The 27,436-nt window shown below is 40.9% G+C and overlaps 1 protein-coding gene across 3 annotated transcripts in view; it reads left to right on the top strand.

Annotated features, from left to right (window-relative positions):
• Window positions 1-27,436, top strand: part of FMN1 (formin 1) — a 387,832-nt gene that overhangs the window by 214,229 nt on the left and 146,167 nt on the right. For all 3 annotated transcript variants that reach the window (XM_070425545.1, XM_070425561.1, XM_070425554.1), the window contains 3 exons: window positions 2,484-2,571; window positions 20,177-20,238; window positions 22,429-22,517. In XM_070425545.1, the coding sequence (XP_070281646.1) occupies window positions 2,484-2,571; window positions 20,177-20,238; window positions 22,429-22,517 (239 nt within the window). The remainder of the gene's footprint in view (window positions 1-2,483; window positions 2,572-20,176; window positions 20,239-22,428; window positions 22,518-27,436) is intronic.

Below are 27,436 nucleotides of genomic sequence, written 5' to 3'. Positions count from 1 at the left end.
TTAGTTCTGATAGTTATATAAAAGTAGCCATTCTGAACAGAGAAATGAAAAACAAAGGGCTATTACTTTCAACAATAAAGATTTTTTTAAAAGAAAGAAAGAAAAGCAAAGGACTGGCAATAAGGAAAGAAAAGACAAAGGTCTGGCAATAATCGATTCAGGTTCGATCAATTGATAGGTAACTAGACAGTTTATACAATTAGACAACCTTAGTTGGAACAAACTCATGGTATCTCTTATTGTTCAACCAGCAAACAGCTCAGCTAGTCGAGTACTAATATACAAGCAGGTGCTAGTTACTGTTTAATCTTGTCTTCACTGTATTTTGGTAAGCTTATATGTACCTTGGTGGGAGAGGAAGCATAGATGTTTAGTTTGTATTTTACCGAAGAAAGTGCTTTAAAAAAAAACCCCACAAGATTTGGTGATGTTTTGAGTGCATGTCATAATGATTTTTGTAGCCATGCCCCATGAAAAAAAAGATAACCTTTTTCCTTTAGTGACCACTGTGTGATATGTTATTAGGAACTTATTTGGCTTACTAGGATTAGAGGAAACAAAACTATGAAGAACTCTCTATGGCAGTGGTTCTCAACCTTCTGGCCCTTTAAATACAGTTCCTCATTTTGTGACCCAACCATAAAATTATTTTCATTGCTACTTCATAACTGTAATGTTGCTACTGTTATGAATCATAATGTAAATATCTGATATGCAGGATGGTCTTAGGCAACCCCTGTGAAAGGGTTGTTTGACTGCCAAAGGGGTCGCGGCCCACAGGTTGAGAACCGCTGCTCTATGGAATAGTCATAAAGGTTGAAATAATTGGCAGTGAGGTACTTGGAGTTTCTTTAAAAATTTTTAAAAGTTTTGATATGCATATCCTATCTAATAAAGACAGGATATGCAAATTGACCGTCACTTCACGACAAAGTTGGCAGTGGCTGGCCCAGAGCGAAGGCGGGAGGTGGTGGCCAGAGCGAAGGCCCGGGTCCTGGGTGCCGGAGGGAAACCGGTGCTGGCAGCCAGGGGAAGGAAGGCCTATTCTTGCACAAATCTTCGTGCATCAGGCCTCTAGTGTTATTATAAAGGAACAAATTTAAATAATTTAAAATTAAAGCTTTATGTGCAAAGTATTATCTTGCTTATATTAATAGTAATACAAATATGAAGCAATCTAACTCTCCAAAACAGGGAAAATTTATTTAAATAATCTATGTCAAGAACTTTATTAGGGGCTTTACACACATTGTCATTTAATTTCTAGAATAAATGTACAAGCTAAGTTGGTCAGCACTGCTTCATGATGAAGAAGTTAAATACCTAGTGGTAAAGTCATTTTTCTGAGGTCATATCACTGATAAACTACTGAGTCAAGATCACAGTGAACTTTACCCTAAACCACTGAGCAGATGACACAGCCAAGAATGGAGGCTATGAAGAGACTTAAAAAGTAGCAACATGAAGCCCAGTGTGGATCAGTTGGTTGGGCATCCTTCTGTGCACCAGGAGGTTGCTGGTTCGATTCCCAGTCAAAGGCACATGCCCAAAGTTGTGGGCTCAATCTCCAGTAGGGGATATGCAGGAAGCAGCCAATCAATGTTGCACTCTCACATCAATGTTTCTCTCTCTCTCTTTCCATTCCCCTTCCTCTCTCGAAAATAAATAAATAAATAAATAAATAAACAAACAAACAAACTATTCTTTTTAAAAAGTAGCAAATGAAAATATGCCAATGATAAGTTAAAAAGTTATATATATAATTTCCATATATTACAGTTACAACTTAGTTAAAATGTGTTTGAATAAAAGATTAGAGAACGATATTATAAAGATTTTTTCTCTTTTTTAAAAATATCTTTATTGAGGTATAATTCATACACCATGCAATTTATCTATTTAAAGTGTACAATTCAGTGGTTTTTAGTATATTCACAGGTATATGCAACCATCACCATAATAAATTTTAAAACATTTTCATCACCCTCCAAAGAACCTTGAACCCTTTAGCTGTTGACCCCACTTCCCCCAACACGCCCAGCCCTAGGCAATCACTAATCTATTTTGTGTCTCTATTATACATTTGCCTATTCTGGACATTTCACATAAGTGGAAATCATATAATATCGCCTTTGTGACTGGTTTCTTTCCTTTAGCATGATATTCTCAAGTTCATCCATGTTGTGGCATGAATCATCACTTTATGTTTGAATAATTTCTCATTGTTTAGATATACCAATATTATAAAGATTTTGTGTGCTTGTATTAGATTGGTGGAATTTGGGGTGGTGTATTTTTTTATTTTCTGTAATATCTTTAGTTGTGGATAAGTTACTTTTAAATTAAAGGGTTATCAAAATAGAGTAACTATAGTGTCAGTTTAGTTCAACAATCAGAGTATCTAAAAATCTTAATTTTTTTATATACTCCTGAAAGATTGAATGGTCATTTGAGCTTGTGTTAATTTTATGTTTAAATTCCAGATCATCAAATTATTGGATGGAAAACGATCTCAAACTGTGGGAATCTTGATATCTAGTTTGCATTTAGAAATGAAGGATATCCAGCAGGGTAAGTCTTCTCTACCATTTTTCGCCAAAACTTTAATTTTTTTCAGCATTTTATTGTGAAAGATTTCAAACATATACAAAGTTAGGATGCCACAGTGAATCCCATGTGCCCACTGCCCAACTACAAAACAATCAGTTTACTCTTATTTCATCTGAAACACTCTTTCTCCACCAACTATGAAGCAAAACTCAGACATAATTCATCTGTTAAAAATGTTAGTACATGGCTAAAAGACAAGGACACTTTTCAAGCATACCTCCAGTGACATTATCATGTACTTGAAAACATTTACAGTGATTTCTCAAGATCATCAAATATGTAGTAGTTCTAATTTCCCTGATTGTCTGTATACTCACTGATTCATCCTTTTGTTTATAGTTAGTTTGATTGAGGATCCAAACAAATTTTATCCATTGCCTTTGATGTGTCTCTCACGTTTCTTTTAATCTAAAAGTTTCTACCATCCATCTTTTTTTTTGCCTTTTGTAATTAATATTTTGATGAAACCATGTCACTTTGTCCTGTGGAGTTTCCCACGAGATTTGCTGATTGTATTACCATGTTTTTATTGTGTTCTTCTGTCCCCTGTGGTTCCTGTAAACTGTCAGTTTGCTCTAGAGACTTAACCTGAGTGGGGGGAAAATACGTTATATATATTATTGAATATTCTGTCAAGAAGTACATCATATCTGGTCGTCTCTTTATGATGTTAGCGAGCACTAATGATCTTTACCTAGATTCATTATTTTATTAGAAGTTTTCAAAATAATAATATACAAATTTCATCATTTCTTCATTACTTGGGACACTATTCTGGAGAAACACTTTTTCTATTTTTCTTTCTTTGTCTTTCTTTTTTTTAAATAAAAGGTATTGGGGTGACATTAGTTAATAGGGCCATATAGTTTTCAAGTGTACATTCCTATGATACACAATCTGTATATTGCATTGTGTTTCCACCACCCAAAGTCAAATAATCTTCCGTCATCATATATTTGGTTCCCTTCACCCTTTACCATGCCCTCCCCTTCCCTATGTTAACCACCATACTGTTGTCTGTGTCTGAGTTTCAGTTTTATATCCCACACATGAGTGAAATCAAATGGTTCTTAGCTTTTTCTGACTTATTTTGCTTAAGATAATATTCTCAAGGACCTTGAAACTCTTTGATTCATCTACTTGTTCTGTTATTGTTTCTTAATCCCTTCTTTTTTTCAAATGACACTATTTCAATTTGGTTGTCTTTGGCTCAGTTTGAAATGAGACATTTAAAGAGGAAATTTTACCTGTATATATTATTCTTAGTAGAAAAGTTGACCAAAAGCGATTTTGCTTTTTGAAATCTTCGTCTTGCATTAAAATAATACTCCCCTTTCTCAGTAATCAATTAAATGTAAATCTTTTTGTTGTTGTTATTGTTGCTGTTGCTGTTGTTAATCCTCACCCAAGGATATTTTTTCCATTGCTTTGTAGAGAGTGGAAAGGAGAGATGGAGAGGGAGAGGGAAAGAAGAGACAGAGAGGAGGGAGGGAGAGAGAGAGAGAGAGAGAGAGAGAGAGAGAGAGAGAGAGATCAGTGAGAAAGAGAGAGACTTGGTTGTTTCCCACAGGTGCCCGACCAGGGCCAGGAATCAAACCTGAGACCCTTTGGTGTGTAGGCTGGCACTAACCATGTAGCTACACCAGCCAGGGCTATAAATTGTTATTTTAACATGTCTCTGACAGTATTTTCTGAGTAGTAATACAATCTCTTGTAGATACTTTCAGTAGAATTTAGCATGAGTTTAACAGTAGAGACATTCTCAAACCACACTACCCAGGTTTCAGTCTGTGTTGCCTCAAAGTTATTTTGCTTTGGTAGCCAGCAGAAGACTCCCATAGGTCTTGAACTAAAAAATGCTTATGATACTTTCACACACTACTATTCCTCTCAAAGGAGCTTTGTTAAGGTCTTAACATTTTGCTTTATTGCAAACATTAAAAATTCCACATAAAACTAAAAAGTTTTCAGAGTATTCAAATAAGCTGTCTAGGTCCAGCCAGTATGGCTCAGTAGTTGAGCGTCGACCTATGAACCAGGTGGTCAGGGTTTGATTCCCAGTCGGGGCACATGCCTGGGTTGCGGGCTCAATCCTCAGTGTGGGTCATGCAGGAGGCAACCAATCAATGATTCTCTCATCACTGATGTTTCTATCTCTCTCTCCCCCTTCCTTCCTCTCTAAAATCAATAAAAAATATATTCAAATAAGCTGTCTATTTTCAGTATTTAAGCTTAAGAGTAGAACTAAATACATAACTATGAATATTAAACATGCAAAGATGTTGCAGTAATTGATTTGAATTAGAGGCAGAGGATGGCTTAAAAAATGTCAGCCATCAGAATTAGAAAGGAATTCTTTAGTAACTTTAGGTATTAGGTCTTCTAGAAGAACTGAGTTTTGGGTAAATTCATACCAGGAAATTATGATGCTAGGACAAAGGAAAAATGAAAAAATAAAACAAAACAGAAAACTATCAGCAGGGAAGTGTCCAGGATCCTCACATTTTTTATGGTCATTGAAGTCAGAAAACGGTCCTTCCATGTTCAGTGGCAGAGTCTTGTCCTAAACAACAGCATTCTTCAGAAGCCTGGTGAAGCCAAGCATGCGTGGTTTCACCACCAGGGTGCAGAGCACTACCCAGGATATGAGCTTTCACACTGGCAATAGCACCTTAGACTGTATTCAGTTCTTTCTCAGCATGTCCTGCTGTAGGACAGCAGATTGCCATGTGGGTAAGATTCACGCCAGCCACATGGTAGTCCAGTCACCAACTCAGGACCATAAGCCTTGTGGATTGAATGCCCATTGTGAGTCATGTAAAGAGACCTTTCCAATATTCTACTCTGGACAAGAATATACTTATGAGAAGCATAAGTGAACTAACATTTGAACATTAGAAACGTCATTTGTAGCATTGCATACTTCTGGGACGCGTGGGCGCCATTTTCCTTTCCTCCTGCTCCGGGCACCTCTGAAATCCACCACAGAGTTGGCTCCTAAGCTCCATTTCATGTCTTCATTTAGTAATGCACTCCAGATGAATACGGCACTATAACCTGAGCTTAATTTTTCTTTAGAGTCATTTGACTGACACTGGCATCTGAAGGTCACTTAGGAGCCGGGCTATGTCAGTTACATTTCATTCTGAGTCCATGTCTGGTCGTGAATGGAATGCACTTGGCCTTGTGTTGTCATCCTGATGAAAGGACTCCCTGTGCTGACATTGGCCTAAAACATTTGTTTTAATGTGGGGTGTGTGGCTGCAGTGAGATCTGATTGGGGCAGGCCCGCTGGCAGCCAGGCAAGGTCGCACAGCACGACAACCGTTGTGAAATGACCACAGTTCAGAGACTGTTCTTCAGCCTCCTGGTCATGTATTCATCTTTCCACTGCACAAATGCACTAACTTTCACTTTTCAAACTCGTAAGGCGCCAATGTATAAACCACACAGCCAGTGTGTTCACTTAGAGCAGTGGTTCTCAACCTTCTAGCCCTTTAAATACAGTTCCTCATGTTGTGACCCAACCATAAAATTATTTTTGTTGCTACTTCATAACTGTAATGTTGCTACTGTTATGAATCGTAATGTAAATATCTGATATGCAGGATGGTCTTAGGCGACCCCTGTGAAAAGGTCGTTCGACCGCCAAAGGGGTTGCGACCCACAGGTTGAGAACCGCTGACTTAGAGAATTTTCCTTTGTCGTGATGAAAATATTTATCATATCTGTTCATCATCACCTCCATGTCAGTTGTCTCCTCTTGGCATTATATATTGTTTATGCCTTCTTCCCCTCTGCTGAGATTACAGGTTGGTCACCTAGATAATAGATTGGGGTATTTCAGTCCACAATTACCTCCCACAGATGGGTGATCCAGTTTTTACTGATTCAAGTCTTAAAAAGAAACCTTGTTCTCATTTGTAGGGTGGGCATTTCTCCATTGTCCACTAGATGCTGGCCGTAGTGTATACTCAAGAAGTGAAATTTGGGACTCTATACCTCAAAGTCTTAAAGCTGCAAGTAGAGAGCTAGTGTCTCTTCCATTATGTCATGTTCCATTTTTTGCTTGAACCTGAGGCCCTTCAGTGCAGGGTCTGACACTCTAACCATGAGCAACACTGGCCAGGGTTAGGGTTGTGATTTATGAGATAAATGATAAAAGCCAGAACTAAGATTGTGTCTGTAGAAATTTAGAGGAGGAAACCCTATATAAGGGATATTTGGAGAGAGAATTGCTAATTAGTCATATCAGATGCAAGCATTGTTGAAGAAGTTCTCTGCTAATTAAGCATCATTTACAACTAATTGGGCTAATATATCATATGTAAAAGTCAGTCAATAAATGTTTTTTTTAATTTAATTTAAAAAAGAAACTGAACCTTAGATGGAATCTGAATGTTGTGTATTCCATTAGTGCATTTGGACAAAACTTCCTTTCTTCCCTCCTTCCCTCCCTCCCTTCCTCCATCCCTCCTTCTCTCAGTAAACATGTTTTGAAGCCAGCTCTGTATCAGGTACCATGATGACCACAATACGAGGTCCAGACTCTAAGATTCTCAAGAGTTCACAGGATGGAGAGAGCGATGTAAAAAGCAGCCCAAGATTACAATAGAGTTGCCCATGAAATAACAAAGCAATGTCTTGTCTCCTCCTACAAAACTTCAGATGAGTCTTAGAGGGTGAAACGATGGTCATCACACACACAGGAGCCTGTGCAATGGAAAGGAGGCATGTGTAAAGGACGCCCAGCTTGAGCGTGTGACTGTTTCAGGGCACAGGGCTAGAAAGGCATCGCATCCAGCACTGAGGCTCTGAGTCTCAACACACAGAAGTTGGACATTATCCCGTCAGTAGCAGGGAGACAGCATTGAAGATGGGCAGTGCTGTGGTCTGACTTTGAGTGCAGAAATACCTTTCAGGCTGGGGAAGACCACAGAGCGCATCACTACTGCAGCTGACTGTGCTTGCTTCCCTCTCACTGCCCTCTCACCACAGTGGTCCGCTCATTCCTTCAAAGGGCCATGTCCATCCCTTCCTCTGATTCTTTGAAGGCACAGCACATTTCAAATGAACTGCACTGCCCGTTTGCTCTGTTTCAGATACTTTTCCAGACACCCCTTCCCTAATTTAAGTCATCCTGAGTTAATTCTCTCCTGTTCTACACAGCACTTAATAGTTTTTTGTTCATCTACTTATGTTCTCATTTATGCTCCTCTCTAGAATATACTCTACAACAGGGAGATTGTCATTGCTGTCCCTGGCACCTTGTACTGTGCCTGGCACCTGGGTGATGATCATCAAGTGTCTGTTGAATGAATACAAAAAAAAAAGTACTGAAAGTGGATAAATCTGTTAGAAAGGGCTTGGGATTTATTTTTTATTTTTTGTTAATTCTCACCCGAAGATTTTTTTTGCCATTGATTTTTAGAGAGAGTGGAAGGGAGTGGGGGAGAGAGAGAATCATCGGTGTGAGAGAGACATATCGATTGATTGCTTCCTGCATATACCCCAACAAGGGCCAGGAATTGAGCCTGCAACCCAAGCATGTGCCCTTGACTAAGAATTGAACCTGAGGTCCTTCAGTGCAGGGTCTGACACTCTAACCATTGAGCACTCCGGCCAGGGTTAGGATTGTGATTTTTGAGATAAATGATAAAAGCCAGAACTAAGATTGTGTCTGTAGAAATTTAGAGGAGGAGACCCTATATAAGGGATATTTGGAGAGAGAATTGCTAATTAGTCATATCAGATGCAAGCATTGTTGAAGAAGTCTTATATGTACCTTGTGTTTCTGGCATTAACAAGCATATGTATAATGATGTCGAAAACATAAACTGGAAATAGAGGAGGAAAAGCTTGGGTAGCAGCAGGAAGGTCAATTCTGTTTTGGATTATTTGGATCTGAAATTACTGCATATATTTAAGCTGAAGTGTTCAAAGAGCATCTGAACATTCTGGCCTAATGCTAAGTAGATAGAGCTAGGTTAGAAATATAACATCCCCAGAAAGGTAACGGCCTCTGCTTGTGTCTCTCTACCCAAGATGGAATTGGCATCTTGTAGGAGAAAGCCAAATCTAGTACTGCCTGCAGTTTAAAGCCCCGCATGGCTAAGGCAGGATCTTAGTCACGGAGGAAGAGTGGTTTCAGGAGACTGACCGTACTGCCCACAGCACTTGTATGTGGTCCAGGAGAGGCTCTAAATAAGCGATTTACTTCATCCATCCACTAAACTGGATGGCTTGCGTTTAAAAGCATTTTGGCATCCTTGGACACAGTTACTGCCTGCATGATTGCAAATTAGTGTTTTCATTCCACGTTAGTGATTTCCTCTTATTCTTCTCCCAGGGGGATGGAAAATTGCTGTTGACTATTCTTGATATAAACCTCCGTATGCATTGCAACAGACTGGGTGCCAGAAACCTCCTGGCACTCATTTGGAAATTTCCCGTACACTCAGAATTTATATTTATAACATCTAATCTAACATCAAAATAAAACATTTTTCAGTTTAGTTTCTACTAGCCCAGAATCTCAGTTTGGGAGTGCAGCAGCATCAAAGATTATTTTTCTATTTCAAATGTAAATTTTAAATTAAAATGTAAGAAGATGCCAGTTAGTTATATGCCCAGAGTCTGAACCCCAGATCTGAGAATGCCCACTGGACTTTGCTCACTTTTGCCTAACAATTTCTAGAAATATCTGTCAAGGTTTATGGTAGTTGTCTAAAACATAATTAATTTTTTAATCCTCACCCCATGATATGTTTTTATTGATTTTTAGAGGGAGGGAAAAAACATTGATGTGAGAAACACATCTGTTGCCTCCCATATGTGCCCTGACCAAGGATGGAATGTGCAACTATTTTGTGGACAGGATGACACTCCAACTACCTGAGCCACCCGGCCAGGGCTAAACAGAATAAATGTAACCAGGCCTCTGAAATTTACCATGATTGTCTGGGACTTTCCTGAGGAACATTGAGATTCTAGCCTAGAAGACCCTATTCTCAAAGGCAGTTGGTCTCCTAAATTTGTACTACATAGTACATACTCATATCAATAAAAAGTTTTAGAGCCTGCTCCTCAGGGTATGTTTTCCAAAATGTGTACATCGTGTAAATGTGTGTCAGAAATAATATTGACATTTTGAAGTATATGCAAAAATATTAATTGAGATTAATAATAATTTAAATATCTTGCTAATTTTGATGGCTTTGGGTTCTCATTAGCTAATATCTCAAGGCGCAATATATAAATAGGGGAAGGCTCATTCTTAACAATAGTGGACTTAAACCCAGATTTCAAACAGTCCCTTGATAAATTCTGTTATGGCTTGCGGAGGTCAGAGTCTTGGCAAATCTGATTCGAGTGTCCTTGCTTTTAATTCGTTCCATAGCTGATGAAGAACTTGTATTAACAATCAAAGTGTCTGCTCTGTCATTTTCTTATTGTTGATGGATTATCTTCAATCTGGGGTTTCTCTCCAGGAACCTTTTGAAGCCAACTTGTTTGTTTTGTCAAATTTAGTTAAAACCAGATTTTAGAATCAGAAACCTTTATTTAATTGCCTCCCTCCCCCATCACAATATGTTGAAAGTAAAAGAACACGTGAGGATGCACGTATGAAGGCCTTTGCCCACCCAAGGTGACATGCAGTCATGACCTGCGGACATACTGAATGAAGCTGCCAGGGTCAATCAACTTATTAAATATCGGCAGAGCTCAATTTTTTAAAAATCTTTAGATAAATATAAACAGTAGTTCTAATGCTGCCCTTTCCTCTCCCACCTTTCTCATCCTCCCACTGAGTCTAAAACACCTGAGGAGCCGGGGTCCGCCCACCTCTGTTTGAACCACTGTACATTCCTTCACTCCGAGCTGCATCCAGAGAGCAGAGGGTGGCCGCTCTTTGTACTTTACCTTCAGGCACTGGCTGAGACCATCCAATCTGCCTGGAATGTAATTTTGGCTTAAAAGAACCAGAACTAATGGAAGAACAGAAGCAGCTTAACCCAAACTGTTTCTCATTCCACTGCCCTACAGAGAAGAGAGAGAGGAAGGAGGGGAAGTGGTGTGAATGCTAGGCCGTATCCCTGCTTTGAGGTTGAACCATGGACAATTTTAATTGCACCTATAAAATGGCACCTTGGGCACCTCCAGGCCTATAGTACATGCCTGGACTTGGGCAAGAATTGGGGTTTTTACTTTATAAGATTGAGTGATTTTGAGGTTTTGGAAGAGATTAGATAAGTGTGCCTTTTGGGGTTGTTTCTTCCACCTTCCGGCCAGCTCCTGCTCACTGTGCCCTTTACACTTGCCTCCTGTCTCCACCAAAGCCCCAAATAAGGTCTGTATCGACTAAGTTAGCACCAGCAGGCACTCCGCAGTGTAGATAAGATTGTGACGTATATTCCCTGGGTAATTTTTATTCTTTGTGTGTCTGAAGGCAACTTTTGTTTGTGTTTCTTCATTCTTGGTGCTTCTGCTTCCCTTCTTAGTTCTGGCATGCAGTGTCAAGTTGCAGTTATTAATATCTTTTCAAGAAAATAAGTCTTTCTATTATATTTTATTTTTACATTTATATTTTGTTTCATTTTAAGATAATGATTTTTCAAGTTCCAGATTTCTCCTTTTTAGTATTTTTTTGCTATGACTTTATAGCAAAATTGCAATATTGATTATTTCGAATAACTGCAAATAGCTAAACAGATTGAATTTTTATCATATTATCCCACATATTGAGACAGCATATTCAAATTGAATTAATTATTAGTGATAACTGAATAATGGAAGTTATGGTTGTGAAGCATATGTAAGTGAAGTTCTGTGGCAGGGGCCATATATGGCCCCCTCTGGGAGACTGCTGGTTAACACAAAGCCCTGTGATGCCGTATTCCAAGGCCTCTGTGTAGACATTGTGGGTAGTTGGTTAACTGAGTTGTCTGTGTGGTGGTTTTTCAGGTGGTGAAGGTTTTAGGTGGAGTGATCGTTTATTGGCTAACACTTTTGAAGGGATGAAGAAGTATACTCTAGTTTAGCAAATGTGTTTATGGAACTGAGCTTTGGAAACCAAGCTGTGTGATTTCATGTCTTAGCACCATCATCTGTAAAACTAGGGACCACACTAGCATCTATTTTATACGATTAAATATAAAACAGAGCAATACCTGGCACATAGGAAGCTCCCGATAAATACTGGCTAATAATTTATTAAGTATTAATCCCCCCCCAGTAAGGTTTGCCTATTGTCCCCACCTTCTGGTGGAGTGGACAGAGATCCCTTTAAGCTGCTTAATAGTGGGTGCCCTCAGCATTCATCTGCTTGTCTGTGCAGAGCGAGGCTTTGTGCGTATTTGTCTACACAGGCGTGCCTGGTGCCGATCGGAGGCGTAGCGTAGTGGCCAGTGGGGAAAAAGTGAGACATAGTAAGGAAAGGTTATGAGAGAGCTATGACATTGTGAAGAGGCGTGGTTACAGAGTCCTTCAGTGGGGGCAGGTTCTGTGCAGCCCCTGTCCTGACCCACCTCCATGCTCCTCCCTTTGTTTTCACTTTTGCCCGGTTTTGTCAGGAACTTGGTCTTTCCTCTCAGCGATGGGCTGTTGTTGGGAGTGAGACTTTGGAAGATGTTTCTGCTTTGCCTCTCCTCATCTCTCAGACTCTCCACTGCCTCCGTCCACACTCCCACACCCTTGCCTTTTCCTTGGTAGAGGTCACGGAGATTAGTTTGTGGTAGTTTTCAGGGACAGGTTATCTGACAGTTTTAAAAACCCATGGCCTCTTATTTTATTTTACTTTCCACATTCTGGTCCCTTTTCTTTACAAATTGAGTATTTATCAAGTCCTAAAAATATTAGTAATTTGGGCAAAAACAGCTAAGTATTATATTGCCTATTTGGAAGTTAACAATATGAACAAAATAATTTCTATTCATAAATCAAATAATCCTATTAATCTTTGCTTTCCTGGGCTGAAAACAAAGCTACTCCTTTTGCAAATGATTATTAAAATCCCCCTTTGTGTAAGGTAGCCTGTCAACTACTTAAGGAAATACAAAGAAGAACAAAGCAGGCTACATAGAGCTTATTTTTAAAAGCCAACATTAGCCAAGGCTGGTAAACTGACCCAGTCTTATCTGTTTGTGACATCTTCTACACCTTGGATGACAAGATTCCTTTTGGCTAATCTAACCGACTAGGACGTGTGCCTTCCTCCCTCAGTCTCCCCTGTTTCTTGCCCGGAGGTGCTCCTTCAATCAAAAAGATCAGCTCCTGCCCAGCCGGTGTGGCTCAGTGGTTGAGCATCAACCTATGAACCAGGAGGTCACGGTTCAATTCTAGTCAGGGCACATGCCTGGGTTTCAGGCTCCATCCCCAGTATAGGGCGTGCAGGAGTCAGCCAATCAATGAGTCTCTCTCATCATTGATGTTTCTATCTCTCTCTCTCTCCCTTTCCCATCTTCTCTGAAATCATTAAAAATATATATTTTTAAAAATCAGCTCCTGTGAGTAACTGCTTGTTTTTTTACTAATTAGAAGCCCTTCAAACAGCGAGCAGCCATCCTTTGTTTATTTGGACAAGGTGCGCTCGGGGATAGAAGTGTTCAGGGTTAAAAGTGGCTGCAGGGCTGAGAATTCCTGCGTGTTCTTTCTGCTTACCCTGGTCTGTGCAAAGCTGTCTGCAAACGGGAGGGGGGATTTACCTCTTGTGTGAGACCCTGACCCTGTGCATGTGCCCGGAGCAGGCGCATAGTTTTTATGTGCGCCTGTTAGTTTGAATTTGTGATACTGATCTGCTTTTTGTCCCTGCTGACGGTTATTATATCTTAATGGGCGAAACACGACTCTAATGATCCTTGTGTATATAATTCTTGGAGTACAGAGCAGGCACCAGAGGACCACATAAAAATGTTTGCCTCAATTTCCCTGCAAAAAAGGAGCCCAGAAACCAGACTTGACCAAGTAACAGATTTTTAAAGGTAAAGGAACCCAATAAAATTACCAGCTTTTCACAGCGTGTGTCTACTTCCTTTCGGCATATTGTGAGGTGTAGGTGAAATATTCTAGCTGAACTGACAGTGTGAGTCGGGATAACTAAGGAGAGAGGGAGATAAAAGTAAAACCCACCAGCAATGATTGATATTGCAGTAGCAATGAGTTGTTGGGGTCTCCCCTTTGTGGATTTGACACTTCACCTTTCTGACACCATCTGCAGGAGTGTTGGTATAATGAGCCCTGTACAGAAGGGAACAAAAGCTAGAATTACTTGGAATTACTGTATCAGGGCTTTGAGGTGTGCTGTAGAATTGTGTAAGCTGGGATTTGCTTATTCAACTTTCAAGATAAAAGGTGTGTATGGGTGCTTGAGTGTGTGAGTCTGTGTGTGAGAGAGAGGCAGACAGAGCAAGAGAGACAGAGTGTTTTTAAAGCAGAAAATGGATGGCACTGCCTGATTCTAGGTAACTCCAAAAATATTTTAATCAATGATTGATTTCTTTTGACATCGTAATCATCAGTTAACTAATTAAATGTGTTCATGTAATGCTTATAAGTGTGATGGTAAGTGTCTTTAAGAGTTAATTCTCTAGCCAAAACCGGTTTGGCTCAGTGGATAGAGCGTCGGCCTGCGGACTGAAGGGTCCCAGGTTCGATTCCGGTCAAGGGCATGTGCCTGGGTTGCGGGCACATCCCCAGTGGGAGATGTGCAGGAGGCAGCTGATCGATGTTTCTCTCTCATCGATGTTTCTAGCTCTCTATCTCTCTCCCTTCCTCTCTGTAAAAAATCAATAAAATATATTTAAAAAAAAAGAGTTAATTCTCTAACATACTGCCCCACAATTTGGGGGAATAGAATGATCAAGTATTGATTCTGTCCTTATGTAGGAATTTAAACTGTATGGTGAATAGGAGGCAGAATTATGTACATGCAAGACAATTCTCCTAGAAGAACTGGGATTTCAGTATTTTTGTTTGGTTTTGTCTTTCACTTTTTACACCTTTGGCCAATAACCTAACCTCCTCCCCTGGCCACTGTGTAGGATAGAAATAATAGAAATAATTTAATCTCCTTAAGCTCATGTGCTCAACCCACGGATCTCTTCATAGTGCTCCTTCCACTTGTGGATATTGTTTTACTTTTACTTTTAAGATCCTTTCATGGAAGATGAGAAGCCTCAGAGGAGTACTTGGTGCTGGCCCTAAATTACTCTATCATCTAGTTCTTCCTTCACCAGTCATTTCCTCTCTCCCATTCCTTCCCTAAGACTTGGGAGTGGGGGTAGAGGTGAGGAGATCACCTGGGATGTCCAGCTCTTAAGTTCCTTTGCCTATTTCTGTGCATGGCCCAAAGCTCTTCCCCCAAGTCTAGGCATAAAGCCTCTGAGTGGTTTATACTCCAGTTTCCTCATTCCAGAGCTAGCTACTGATACAACTCTGTATGCTCTCTTTGTCTTTCTCTTCTGTTCCTGTTCCTTCTGTCCATAGTACTCAGGTTTTTGCTCCCTTCGGCCACTGGAAGAGGTTTGAAACCATTGGTTCCAAATTTTGATGTGTCCTATCCTATATAATAAAAGGCTAATATGCAAATTGTCCCTCAGGAGTTCGACCGGCTGGGAGTTCAACCACTCACTATGACATGTGGTGACCACCAGGGGGTGGCGCTGGATGAAGGAAGGCCCTGGCAGGCAGCCAGCAGCCAGGGGAAGGAAGGCCCTGATCAGCCCTGATCACCTGCCAGGCCTAGGGACCCTACCCGTGCGTGAATTTTGTGCACCGGGCCTCTAGTGTATTATAACTCTATCCAATTTACTCCCCCACTTGTAACTGCTCAGTGCTTCCTTGCAGTATATCAAGTCTACTGCAGGCTCCTCATTGTGGCATTCAGAATCGCACAAGCCTTTCTCCAGACTAGGTTGGATCTTATCTCCTTAGTCCAGTTAATTGATGCTTTCTTGAAGCCAAAATTGAACTACCTGCCATTGCCTGCAAGTTCCATTAGCCTGTCTGCATCTGCTTTTTCCACTGGGAATGTCCCACATCCTTCTAGTGGATGCTCACTGGCACTTGTAAATTTACAAATGGTCATTGCTTGGGATGAATTTGGCATAATTAATGGTGATTAATAAATGGGTATTTCAGGTGTCTTCCTGAAGCCATATAACAGTTGAATATTTACTGGTAACCTTTCCCCCTAAGATGATACTGCTATTTTAAAAGTTTTTGAAGGTCAAGAATGAAGGGAATTTTTTTTTCTTAAAATATGAGAAAATTCACTTGTTACACTTAGTTATGTTTTAGCATGGAATATTTGGTCAAGCAATGCACCTATACTAAGGGCATAATTATTCAACTGTACTAACTAAACCTTGATTTTTGTTTTGTTTTGTTAATCCTCAATGGAGGATTTTTTTTTTTATTGATTTTCAGAAAGAGTGGGAGGGAGGGGCAGAAGGAAGGAGGGAGAGAGAGAATGAAAGAGAGAGAGAAGGAGAGACATTGATTTGTTGCCCTCCTCACACATCCCAATTGGGGCTGGGGATTAAACCTGCAACCCAGGTATGTGCCCTTGACCAGGAATTGAACCCATGATCCTTTGGTGAATGGGCTGACACTCTAACCACTGAGAAACCTGGACAGGGCTAAACCTTGATTTTTTAACAGGGACAAATGGATGTGGGCAAACAACCTTAATTCAGATACATTCCCATACTATTTTATCTGTCAGCATCTTATCCCTTTTTAATATACTATGTTTTCTTTTTCAAGACCCCATGCTCTCTTTATCAAGAAATTTTGATGCCTGTTTCAGTTGGTTGAGCATGGCCCCATGCACTGAGGTCACCGGTTCAATTCCTGGTCAGGGCACTTGCCTGGGGTTGCGGGCTCAATTCCCATGAGGTTGTATGCAGGAGGCAGCCACTTGATGTTTCCTTCTCTCATCGGTGATTCTCTCTCTCCCTTTCCCATACTCTGTCTCTCAAATCAATTTTTAAAAATATCTAATAACAAAGGAACTTTGACACCTAGCAGAAGGGATTCCTGTAGCATCTTTCCCATCGACAAATGTTTACTTTATTCTTGTTACACCCCAGGTATTCTGCTGGGAGCTGGGTTTATCAAGATGCATAGGAATATCCCTGACTACAGGGGCTTACCATTCAATGGGAGAGGGAACGGTTATGCAACATACCATAATACAGGTTCTTAATATAGAGTACAATACCATGGAAGAGGCAAAGAGTGAGGACTTCAGGATCCCAAGGTCAAGGGGATCCTTCCAGGGCAGAAAACCTTTCACCTGGGCCTCAGAGGATGAGAGTGGGAAAGGCAGAAACTGGCATGTTCAGAAATGGGGAGCTGTCCCATCTGGCTGGAGCACAGTGTACATGGGAGAAACAGAAGTGGTAGGAGATGAGACTGGAAGTGTAGCTTGGGGGCAGGAAGGGGGTGGCCTTAAAAATCAGTCCAAAAAGCTTGGATTTCACCAAATATTTAAAGGAAAGACATCTAAGGTATTTTAAACATCAAAGTAAAATTTTGAGACCCGTGTTTTCAAAAAATAGCTTTGGTGGTATGATGAGAGGTATATTAGTGAGAAAGATGGAAATTAGAGATAAAATTAGGTTAACATTCTGAATGGACCCAAGGGCATCTTGTATTAACCTTCAGACATTGGATACATTATTTTTTTGTAGTTATCTGTGCATATACCTTTTCTATTAATAATGCTTTTTAAAGTTGAACCTCCTACCTTAAACACTCAAGAATTCTGGAAAGTTTGTTTATAGCAAACTATTCAGTAGTTGTAGTCTTCTTTCTCTAATTCTTTCTAGATGTTAGAGCAACTAAGGCATTAACAAACATTAAAACACATGAACAATGTATATATTTAAAATCATAATAGTCATAGTTCATAGATACCATTTTGAGTTTATATGCTCTATGTGCAATGCCAAGCATACACATTACCTCCCTTAATATTTTCAGTAAGTGGTATTACTAGTTTATAGGTATTATGTTTTATGGGTGTATGTTTTATATGTTTGAGGTTGACAGTTTAACCTGCCAGGATCACATAGTGAGGATGTCTTGATCTTTCCATGATAATCATCTTGGTCTTTTTCTGTACCTTATGCTTGTTTCTTCACCAGAAAAAGAAATTTCCTTTTGCAGTTACCTCTCCCTGGAATGCTCTTCTCCCAGACATTCGAAGAACTGACCCCTTCAGTGTGTAGCTAAAATTTGACCTCATCAAAGAAGCCTTCATCAATCATTCTATCTAATGTCACTCATTTCTCTACTTTACTTTCTTCATAGTGTATCACTATCTGAAACGATTTACTTGTTTTTTTTTCTTTCCACTAAGCTAGAACACAAATGTCAAGATGTCAAGTGTTTTGAATATCTCATACACTTTGGATATACATAATCACAACATTTTAGAACAGTTTCTAGAACTTAGTACACATTCAACAAATGTTTACTCAAGGGATGGGTGAATGAGCAACCAAATGTCTCCAGAGCCCATGATTGTGCTTCTGCCCCATGCTTGCTACATGTGTTCTTTCTGCCACCAGGCACACTGGAGAGGCACTGGCTGACCATAAAACCCTCCAATTGTGTATCTGGGACCCATGCTATTCACTTTTTTAAAAAACATTTTTATTGATTTCAGAGAGGAAGGGAGAAGAGAGAGAGAGAAACATCAATGATGAGAATCATTGATCAGCTGCCTCCTGCACACCCCCTACTGGGGATTGAGCCTGCAACCAAGGTACATGCCCTTGACTAGAATTGAACCCATGACCTCTCAGTCCGTGAGCGATGTTCTAATCACTGTGCCAAACTGGCTAGGGCCTGATTAACTTTTAAAACCAAATATTTACTCTCCAAGGAAAGAAACTCGCAGATATTCTCTTTCTCATTAGTTAAGTTTTCTCAATTATAACTACGCATATATAGTTCATATATAGTAGCTAGGATGTATGATTAGAAGTGAACATTTCTGATAAATTACTTAGAATTTCACGTTTTCTCATTGCATTCCTGTTGGCTGATTTTTGTAGGAGAATGTTGGAATTGACATTTAAAAAACAAAACATTGTTCTGGGCTAGTTTCTGTTTTTTAAAGCACCATATTAAAAGTACCTAGTCTGTCTAATAAATTAGTGAATTCATATTATCTCCATGTACAAAGAACAGTGCTGGGAGGGTAAATTCTTTCTCAAACTACATTTTCCTTTGTGGTTTCAGATGGGCCTTTTCAGAAGGGTAATTTTTCTTTGTCTTGTTAGAGGTAGAATCTGAGATGACTGACCTTGTCTCTAGCATGCTAACCTCTTCCTTTCTCACTAGCCCATGTATCTAGGAATAGCTTGCTGATTAACTACTAAGTTAGAGGAAGGTGGCCTGAGAAGGAATTTTAAGTACATTTCTCGATGTCCTGTGAAGTTACATGATCTTAGCTGAGTTAATTAACTTTGTTAAAATTATATAAAGGGATTCATATGATTCTAAACTACAGAAGAAGCAAAGCAATTTGAAAGCAACCTGCCCTTTACCTTGATCCCTACCTTCTCTGAAAACCATGGTGTAATGCCAATGAATAGAATAATGGTTGACGAGCAGATTTTAAGGCATTCTAAATATCACTGGTTGGTTTAATAAAATTAATTAGCCTGCCACAGAGAAAATTTACTAGCGTGCTGGTTAATTTCACAATGTAAAGTCAGAGAAGGGAGGTGGGGTTGAGGAAACAAACCTTATTAGTTTTGAATAATTATTTAAAGATGTGGAGCAGCCTATTTCAAACACTTTGATTGCCAAATGCATTAAAGCTTTAAATTCAATGTTTGTATCCTGGTATATATGGGAAGGAATCTCTCTAGATGAAATCATAAGCATATCAGTTAATAGCTAAGTGACTTATTTAAGATACAGAACAGCAAGCAAAATCCTAATAAAACCATAGGAATGAAAATTTGCCTTAAGACCAACTCTTGGGAGGTTTCCATAATCTTAATTTGCCATTGATGCAATTATTGCTTTTTCTTGTCTTTTTAATCCAAACAAGATGTTTGCAGTGACCATGGAAAGGTGCCTGAAATCACATGGCTGAATTCATTTAATTTGCCAACATTGTCCTTTTTCTCTCTTTCTTCCTGGTAATGGGCAAGAGTCAGTTCTGGTGCATTAGGTACTAAATCTCTTCAATTACCAGCCGGGAAGAAAGATTTAAAATTGTGCTTTAAACCTACAAACTGATTTAGTTTTAAATCACATACACTTCTCCCAAGGAGCCTAAATTAAACTGCAGAAAGGACACCGAGCTCAAGAAATTGAACTGGGTGGGGCCAGGGCTCAGTCCAGCAACAACAGCCAACCATTTTGGTTTCTTTCCTCAGGGCCCTAGTGCAAAGGGAAAGGGACAAGACATGCTGAAAGACACACCTTGTACGAGAAAGGGCAATATTGTATTGCTTGGGAGCTAGGCACAGAATAAACGTTAGTATGGGGGAGTCTACTCAAAGCTGTTACTCTTTTTTCTCCCTTTTCGGGTGCTTGGCAGCCATTTTCAACGTGGATGACTCTGTGGTTGATCTGGAGACCCTGGCGGCCTTATATGAAAATGTGAGTATCAAAGCCATTCCAAGCAAGAGTTTCCATATTTCCATGTCCTTACTTACAAATCAATAAATAAATAACATGTAAAGGTCTAAAAAAAGTGGTTATAAGCAACTCCCTCCTGAAAAATTGCTGAGCCATTCATTTATGTTCTTTGGTGGTAAGCATTTTGATATAATATGGATGAGGTTAAGGCACAGAAATGCAAGCTCAAATAAGAGCAGACATGAGAAAAGCACAAGGTTCCTCACCCCCACTGTGGTATCTGAGTTAGTAGATCAGTTTGCACACCAGCAAGGGAGGGTGGCTCAAGGTGGAGACCACTTCTGTGCCACGGAACTCAGCCCTGCAGCCTGCTATCAGAGTTAACGAAGGTAAGCTACTGACTCAATGTTGGTGTACACCAGTGTCTTCCTATGAGGAATGGAAATGCTAATACCAGCTAGGAGGATTACTCTTAGTCCAAATGAGCTGACGGTGTTGAATGTGGGGTGTAGCATAGGATGATGAGTGTGTGTTCTGGATTTAGAATCAGACAGGTTTAGCTCTATCATTGACTGCTGAGCGACTTCGGGCCATTTAAACTCCTTAAGCCTGTCTGTTTATCAGTGCAACAAGAATTCAAATGTGCTCTACCTGATTCTTTATGAGCATTAAAAGATAATTCAGTATATCTAGCAATAGCAATGTATTTTGAAAACAAACAGCACTGTACACATATATGGTCTTTAAATTTGGGTTGTATGTTGAAATAACGAGCACAATTACAGGTTCTCTGGACAGTTCCCTACACGTTTTTACACCCTTTACATGTATCAGGAGTTGTCTAGTACTACTGGATGGGAACTTCTCATGTTTCCATCAGTAAGGCTCTCACTAAAAGACAAGAAGGTACACAGATACAAGGCCATCGGGAGCTGACATTGCATTTGTTGAGCAACTGGAGGGCAGTATGCTATTATGAGAGAGAGATTGCAAGTCAGACCCTGTACCAGGTATTTTGTGGCTTCAGTGGAATCATCTATATAATGAGGATAAGTGATTGTGTTAAAGGACTTTGCAGAAGGCATAGTGCCTTCCTAATGCTTTTTGTTGTTACCCTGGGCTCAGGACTGTGTACATGGCCAGTTCTTGTTAGCTCACAGTAGAGGTAAGTTGCATCCAACTGAAATAGTTGGATACATTGAGAAAGTGTGCGACTAAATGCCAAAATAAGCGGTGTAGACAAGGAATGCTTACAAAATTTAGAAAAAGAGAAGATGGTGACTAGAAAAAAAAAAGTCAGGAGCCTACATAAGTTAGGAGGGCTATTGAGAGTCCGGAAGCAAATGCTAAGGACAAGTTGACCCTTATCTGCTTATGGGCAAACAGAGAGAGGATTCAAAGGCAGCAGCCCAATGTCCTGGCTTCTGTAATCAGCTGATGTCACTTATGACCTTTGCATTAGCCAGGGATTCTCAAACATTTGCACGCACCAGAACCACTTGGGAGGCTGGCTGGGTCCCACCCCTGGAGTTTCTTAAGTCTAGGGTAGGGCCAAAATTTTGCATTTCTAACTAGTGACAGGTGGTACTGATGCTGCTGGTCCAGAGACCACACTTTGAGACACATTGCTTTAGACCAGCGATTTTCAACCAGTGTACCATAGCACACTGGCCTACCTCAAGAATTTTTTTTTTTTAAATATATTTTATTGAATTTTTACAGAGAAGAAGGGAGAGGGATAGAGAGTTAGGAACATCAATGAAAGAGTTCGATCAGCTGCCTCCTGCACAGCCCCCAGTAGGGATGTGCCCGCAACCCAGGTACATGCCCTTGACCGGAGTCGAACCTGGGACCCTTGAGTCCGCAGGCTGACGCTCTATCCACTGAGCCAAACCGGTTCGGCAACCTCAAGAATTTTTAAAACATGCAATACCGGACTGTTTAGTCAGTGGCACTGACCTCTTTTTCCTTAGATTGTCAAGTAAAAAAAATATATATATATATGACAATAGTCAACACAACAATAGCCTCTGGTTTGAGTGAATCAAAATTATACCTATTGCTTTTTGTCAGATTGGCAAAAAAATGTATTTTCTTGGTGTGCAGTAGAATTGTAGTAATTAGTTTATATGTGCCACGAGATGAATTATTGCTTGATTCTCAGTGCTCATTATTTTGTGTGTATTTTGTTTTGTTTCTTTTTTAACACAGAGAGCCCAAGAAGATGAACTGGTTAAAATAAGAAAGTATTATGAGACATCCAAAGAAGAAGAATTGAAGCTGCTGGATAAACCCGAGCAGTAAGAAAGCTTGAACACTTTTCTGTTGGGCCCCAGTGCAGCCCCTCTCTCCCTGCCTCCCGGCTTTGAACAATCACCTCTAAATGGTGCAGTGAGTTAAGTCTCAGCTCTACCATGCCTCTGACCTATTGCATGTAGCAGAATGACATGCCTGCTGGGAAAAGCACCCGGGAGATTTGTGCTGCTGGATAGACTATTTCTCAACCCCTCTCCCCACCCTCATGACTCCCCTTTCTTGTTCTAGCAACTTATTAATTCCTCCTAGACTAAACATTCTGGCTGAAAGGGTAACTGAGGAAGGAAGAAGTCATTGCTCTGTTTAAGGATTTGCTGATGCAGTTGAGAAGATATGTCAGAGCACAGCACAGCATTTGATTTTCCTAAGTGGTGTATCCAGTAAAGGTAGCCTGAGTGTGTCAGCTTTTCCCCGGATTTCTCCACCTGCTCTGCCCAGTTTAGATGTGACTTTTTCATCTTCTCTTGAAGTGTGCTTTTCTCTCCATTCACTCTCTAGAGTTGTTTGCTCTATAGTTTGAGTTGTCTGTCCACATCCTTTGAAAACCCAGAACTCCAATGTGTAACTGAGTGACTCTTGTCCTTGGCTGGGCTCTTAGGTCTGCAAACCATAGAGAAGCTTCTGCGGCTCTGCAGCCCCCAGGCCCCACCTAGGACTCAAAGTCCAAACTCTGTGTACATGTGCAGTGAGTCCAGAGCAACCACAGGGCTCCTTTGCCTGTTGCTGTTTTGAGTGCTTCATATCCAATTCAGGCCACCCCTCTCAGCCTAGAGGAGGCAAGGGTGGGAAACAAAGAGAAGAGTGATCAAGTTTTGGCTAACAAGTCAGCCCTGGAGGCATCTGAGGTTCGGTGGCCTGTACGGAAACCTTCCTGCTTTGCCCTTGGGTCCTTTAGAACAGCGGTCACCTACCTTTCAGACCTCACAGACCACCAGTGGCCCGCGGACCACCGGTTGGCAACCGCTGCTCTAGAATGCACCTCGCCCCTTGGATGCCTGGGCTGAGTAGGAGATTTCTAGGGTTATTCAGTTATTGACCAACCTTCATGATAATTTTGGGAACCTTGGGTGAATTGTTCTCACATGCAGCATAGGTCAGGACTCCCCCCGCCCCGTCCCCCCGCAGTTAGTTCATGAAGCCTAGTAATATTGTGAATTAATGCAAATAGAGTTCCACTGCCCTTTATCAATCCCCACTGCTGAGGGATTCTGTGGTCCACTCCCAAGTCTTATTTCCTAATACAATAAACTAATCCCCACTAACAAGCTAATCACTGAAAAGTGACTAATAGTGGAATATTTGGACACTGACAAGGCCATGGCGAGTATTTGAAGACTGTCTTAGTCAGCTTGGGCTGCTATTACAAAATACCCTAAACTGGTTGACTGATAAACAACAGGAATTTATTTCTCACAGTTCTAGAGGCTGGAAGTCTAAGATCAGGATGCCCGAATAGGACTGCTGACTTCTCTTTGTGTCCTTACATCAGTGGTTCTCAACCTTCCTAATGCCGAGACCCTTTAATACAGTTCCTCATGTTGTGGTGACCCCCAACCATAAAATTATTTTCGTTGCTACTTCATAACTGTAATTTTGCTACTGTTATGAATCGTAATGGAAATATCTGATATGCAGGATGTATTTTCATTGTTACAAATTGAACATAATTAAAGCATAGTGATTAATCACAAAAACAATATCTAATTATATATGTGTTTTCCGATGGTCTTAGGCGACCCCTGTGAAAGGGTCGTTTGACCCCCAAAGGGGTCGCGACCCACAGGTTGAGAACCGATGCCTTACATGGTCAAAAGCAAAGAGAGGAAGCAAGCTCTTGTGTCTCTGGGCATTAATTGCACTCATGAGGATTCTACCCTCATGACCTAATTACCTCTCATCACTGGGGGCACAACTATTTAGTCCCTAACAAGGACAAGCATTTGGTTAGGGCTGACTATACCACCTTGAGCAATGATACTCTAAGCCTAGAGTTGTCAGACCTTTCCTGTAGGGAGCCAGATAGTAACTATTTTAGGCTTTGTGGGCCATACGATCTGTTGGAACTATTCAAGCCTGTTGTTGTAGTGCAAAAGCATAAACAAACGGGTGTGACTATGTCCCAATAAAATTGTATTTACAGACACTGAAATTTGAACTTGACGTATTTTACATGTCATGAAAAGTTACCATTCTACTGATGTTTTTCAACCATTTAAAATTGTTAAAGCCATTCTTAGTTGATGGGCCATACAAAACAAGTGGTGGGCTGAATTTGGCTCTGGGCTGCAATTTTCAACACCTGCTCTAAGCTATGGGCGACCCAGTGAAATGAACAGTTGGTTTTTGTTACTGGGAGTATTCCCCTTTTCCTTTTGTGTTAATGCCTTTCTAGCATTATTTTTCAAGGTTAATTGCCAGGACACAATAATGGTGGCAGATAATTAACATATAACTTTTTTTTGAGATTTTTAAATTGATTTTTAGAGAGAGAAGAAGGGAGAGGAGGAGAGAGAGAGAGACACATCAATCAGCTACTTCCTGCACACACCCCAGTGGGGATCCCAGGCATGTGCCCTGACCTGGAATTGAACCAGTGACCCCTCAATTCCTGGAAGGATGCCTAACCAACTGAGCCACACCAGCCAGGGCTACATATAACTCATTATTCCTGCTTTCTCTCCCGATAATCTGGATTGAAGCCCATTTTTAAAGTTTGTAAATGGTCACTGTAACAGCTTCCTGGACATGCTAAGTTGTGACTGATAGCAAAGAGGCCTGTGTGTTGTCCTGGTAAGGTGATGTGCCTGGGTTCAGTTGCTGGAGGGAAAGGCACAGAAATGGGGAGTTCAGGCCTGAGTGAATGCCACCTTTGCTTTCGATCTCCTGCACAGTACAGCGTTTGTTTGATCTATGCCAGAGTTTGATTTTCTGGCAACTCCTTTGCCATTAGCTCCAAGTTAGTTGACTATACGCATGTTGTACATACTGGAAAATATGAAGTCTTGGCTTTACAATTTCCTAAGAACCGTGTGGTGCCCAGTCCTATAAATCATAGCATGGAGAGACTGGCCTCATTACTCACCTCATCAGCTTTTTTGCACCCCAGTGCCAGGTTTAGAAAGCCATTTCCCCATAAAGGTGTCATCCGCCTGGGACCAGGTTGAGAGCTGCTCCCTTCAGAGATGACCCTTGACTCTTTACACTCTACCTTGAGGTGGTGAGGTGAGGTGAGGTGAGGTGAGGTGAGGCGAGGTGAGATTTGGGTTTGATTGGGCCTGATGCAAGCTTTCTGTGGCCGAGTGAGGACACCATATACAGCCTATCGGGATGCTCCACTAGGGCCCACAGCTACCTCGGGAAGATACATAGATTCTGAAACAAGGCTCTGAGAGTGGAGTCCTCTATGGAAGAACACAGATTACAACATGAAATGGTGTTGTGTACACAGCCCTGTGTGCGCGCACACACCTGAGATAATACCATTCGGGAGTTTGGGGGATGATAAACCAAATGTTAGGTCCTTAAAACCGATGGGCACATTACGTCATTCCACCTGTCAGCTGAGTTGCTACTGTGGATGAGTAACCAACACAATGTGAGGTATAGAACTCCCCTCCTATATACAGGCTGAAAGTGTAGCTCTTCCTGGGAAAATGAACCTAACCTGGGGAAAGAAAGGCTTCCTTGGGGGGTATGTAGTTCTAATTATTACTGGCACTAGGGTATAAAGTTAGACAAGTCCAAAGGAAATCAATCTATAAATATTCTTAAGTACCAAGACCCAAAGTATGAAACTCAGAATTCTTATGGGTAGCGAATAAAACACAATTGGGGGATAAGATATTTATCAGACACTTGCTTTATAGCCATTGAGGTTACTTACCCTTCTGATATTTTCCCAGATAAATGGGAAAGGAGTATGCTATGATTTCTGATGGCTTTGCATGGCTATTTTTGGACAGAATGTGACATAAAATCATCTCCCCCCCAAATTCGCTTCCCCATTATATCACATCTTCACATTCCACCAGTTATCCAAGTCAAAAACTTACAAGTCATTGTGGACACTACTCAGAATCCTTTGAGATTGGTCAGTTACTCTGGTTCTTGCTGCCTTAGTAGCTTTCTCATACATTTTCCCTCTCCATTCACACTGCAGGCCCTCCTGCCTTCCCTCTTAGAATATTGCAACTGCGGTTATATAGGTCTTCCAGCCTCAGATCTGCTGTCACCGCCAATCAGTCAGCCAACCCAGGGCCATGGTGATTTTCTAAAACAAAAAGCTGAAAGGATCACTCTTCTGTTTAAAACCCTACATTCATTTAGACAAAGTTTAAACTCTTTAGCACACCATGACCCATTTTAGCATCTGACTCCTCCTCACCTCCCCCACAAATATCATGCAAGCCATCTAGGCTCTGCACAGCACCAGAGAGAGCTCCAGGGAACCTTGGCTGACCCGGTCCCTCACTGTTCTGTCTTTGTGCCCTGCGTGTGACTTCTGTAGCTCCTGTTATAGCCCCATCACTGGGAGCACTTGTCACACTCCATGGTAATGGTTTCTTTCTCAGGCCATCAAGAAGGTGCTGTGTATAAGTAAAATTCTGTCCTCAGGTCCTAGCATGGTGCCTGACACACTGTAAATGCTTCACATGCATCTAAGGACAAACCAAAATCAGTCTTGGTGACTGATGCTCTGGCATTTTCTGTGATGCATTTCCTACAGTTCTATCCAAAAATGTAAAATGCCTGAACTTCCCTCCCCCCTCCAACTCTGGATATGTGTCAGACCCTTCTCCATGCACAGCACATTGGCTCTGAGAGTCTGTAGGCCTTCCTGGTGCTAGCCCGGATCCCAGGGAGCCTTAATCCGAGACAGCCTTGCCGCTCTACTTTGCTGTGT

The sequence above is a fragment of the Myotis yumanensis genome, unplaced genomic scaffold (assembly GCF_028538775.1).
Source record: "Myotis yumanensis isolate MYYU_CA2020_CCGP unplaced genomic scaffold, mMyoYum1.0.hap1 SCAF_1, whole genome shotgun sequence".
Taxonomy (NCBI): Eukaryota; Metazoa; Chordata; class Mammalia; order Chiroptera; family Vespertilionidae; genus Myotis; species Myotis yumanensis.
The sequence above is the reverse complement of the archived record's forward strand: the minus strand, read 5'-3'. Positions and strand labels throughout refer to the sequence as shown.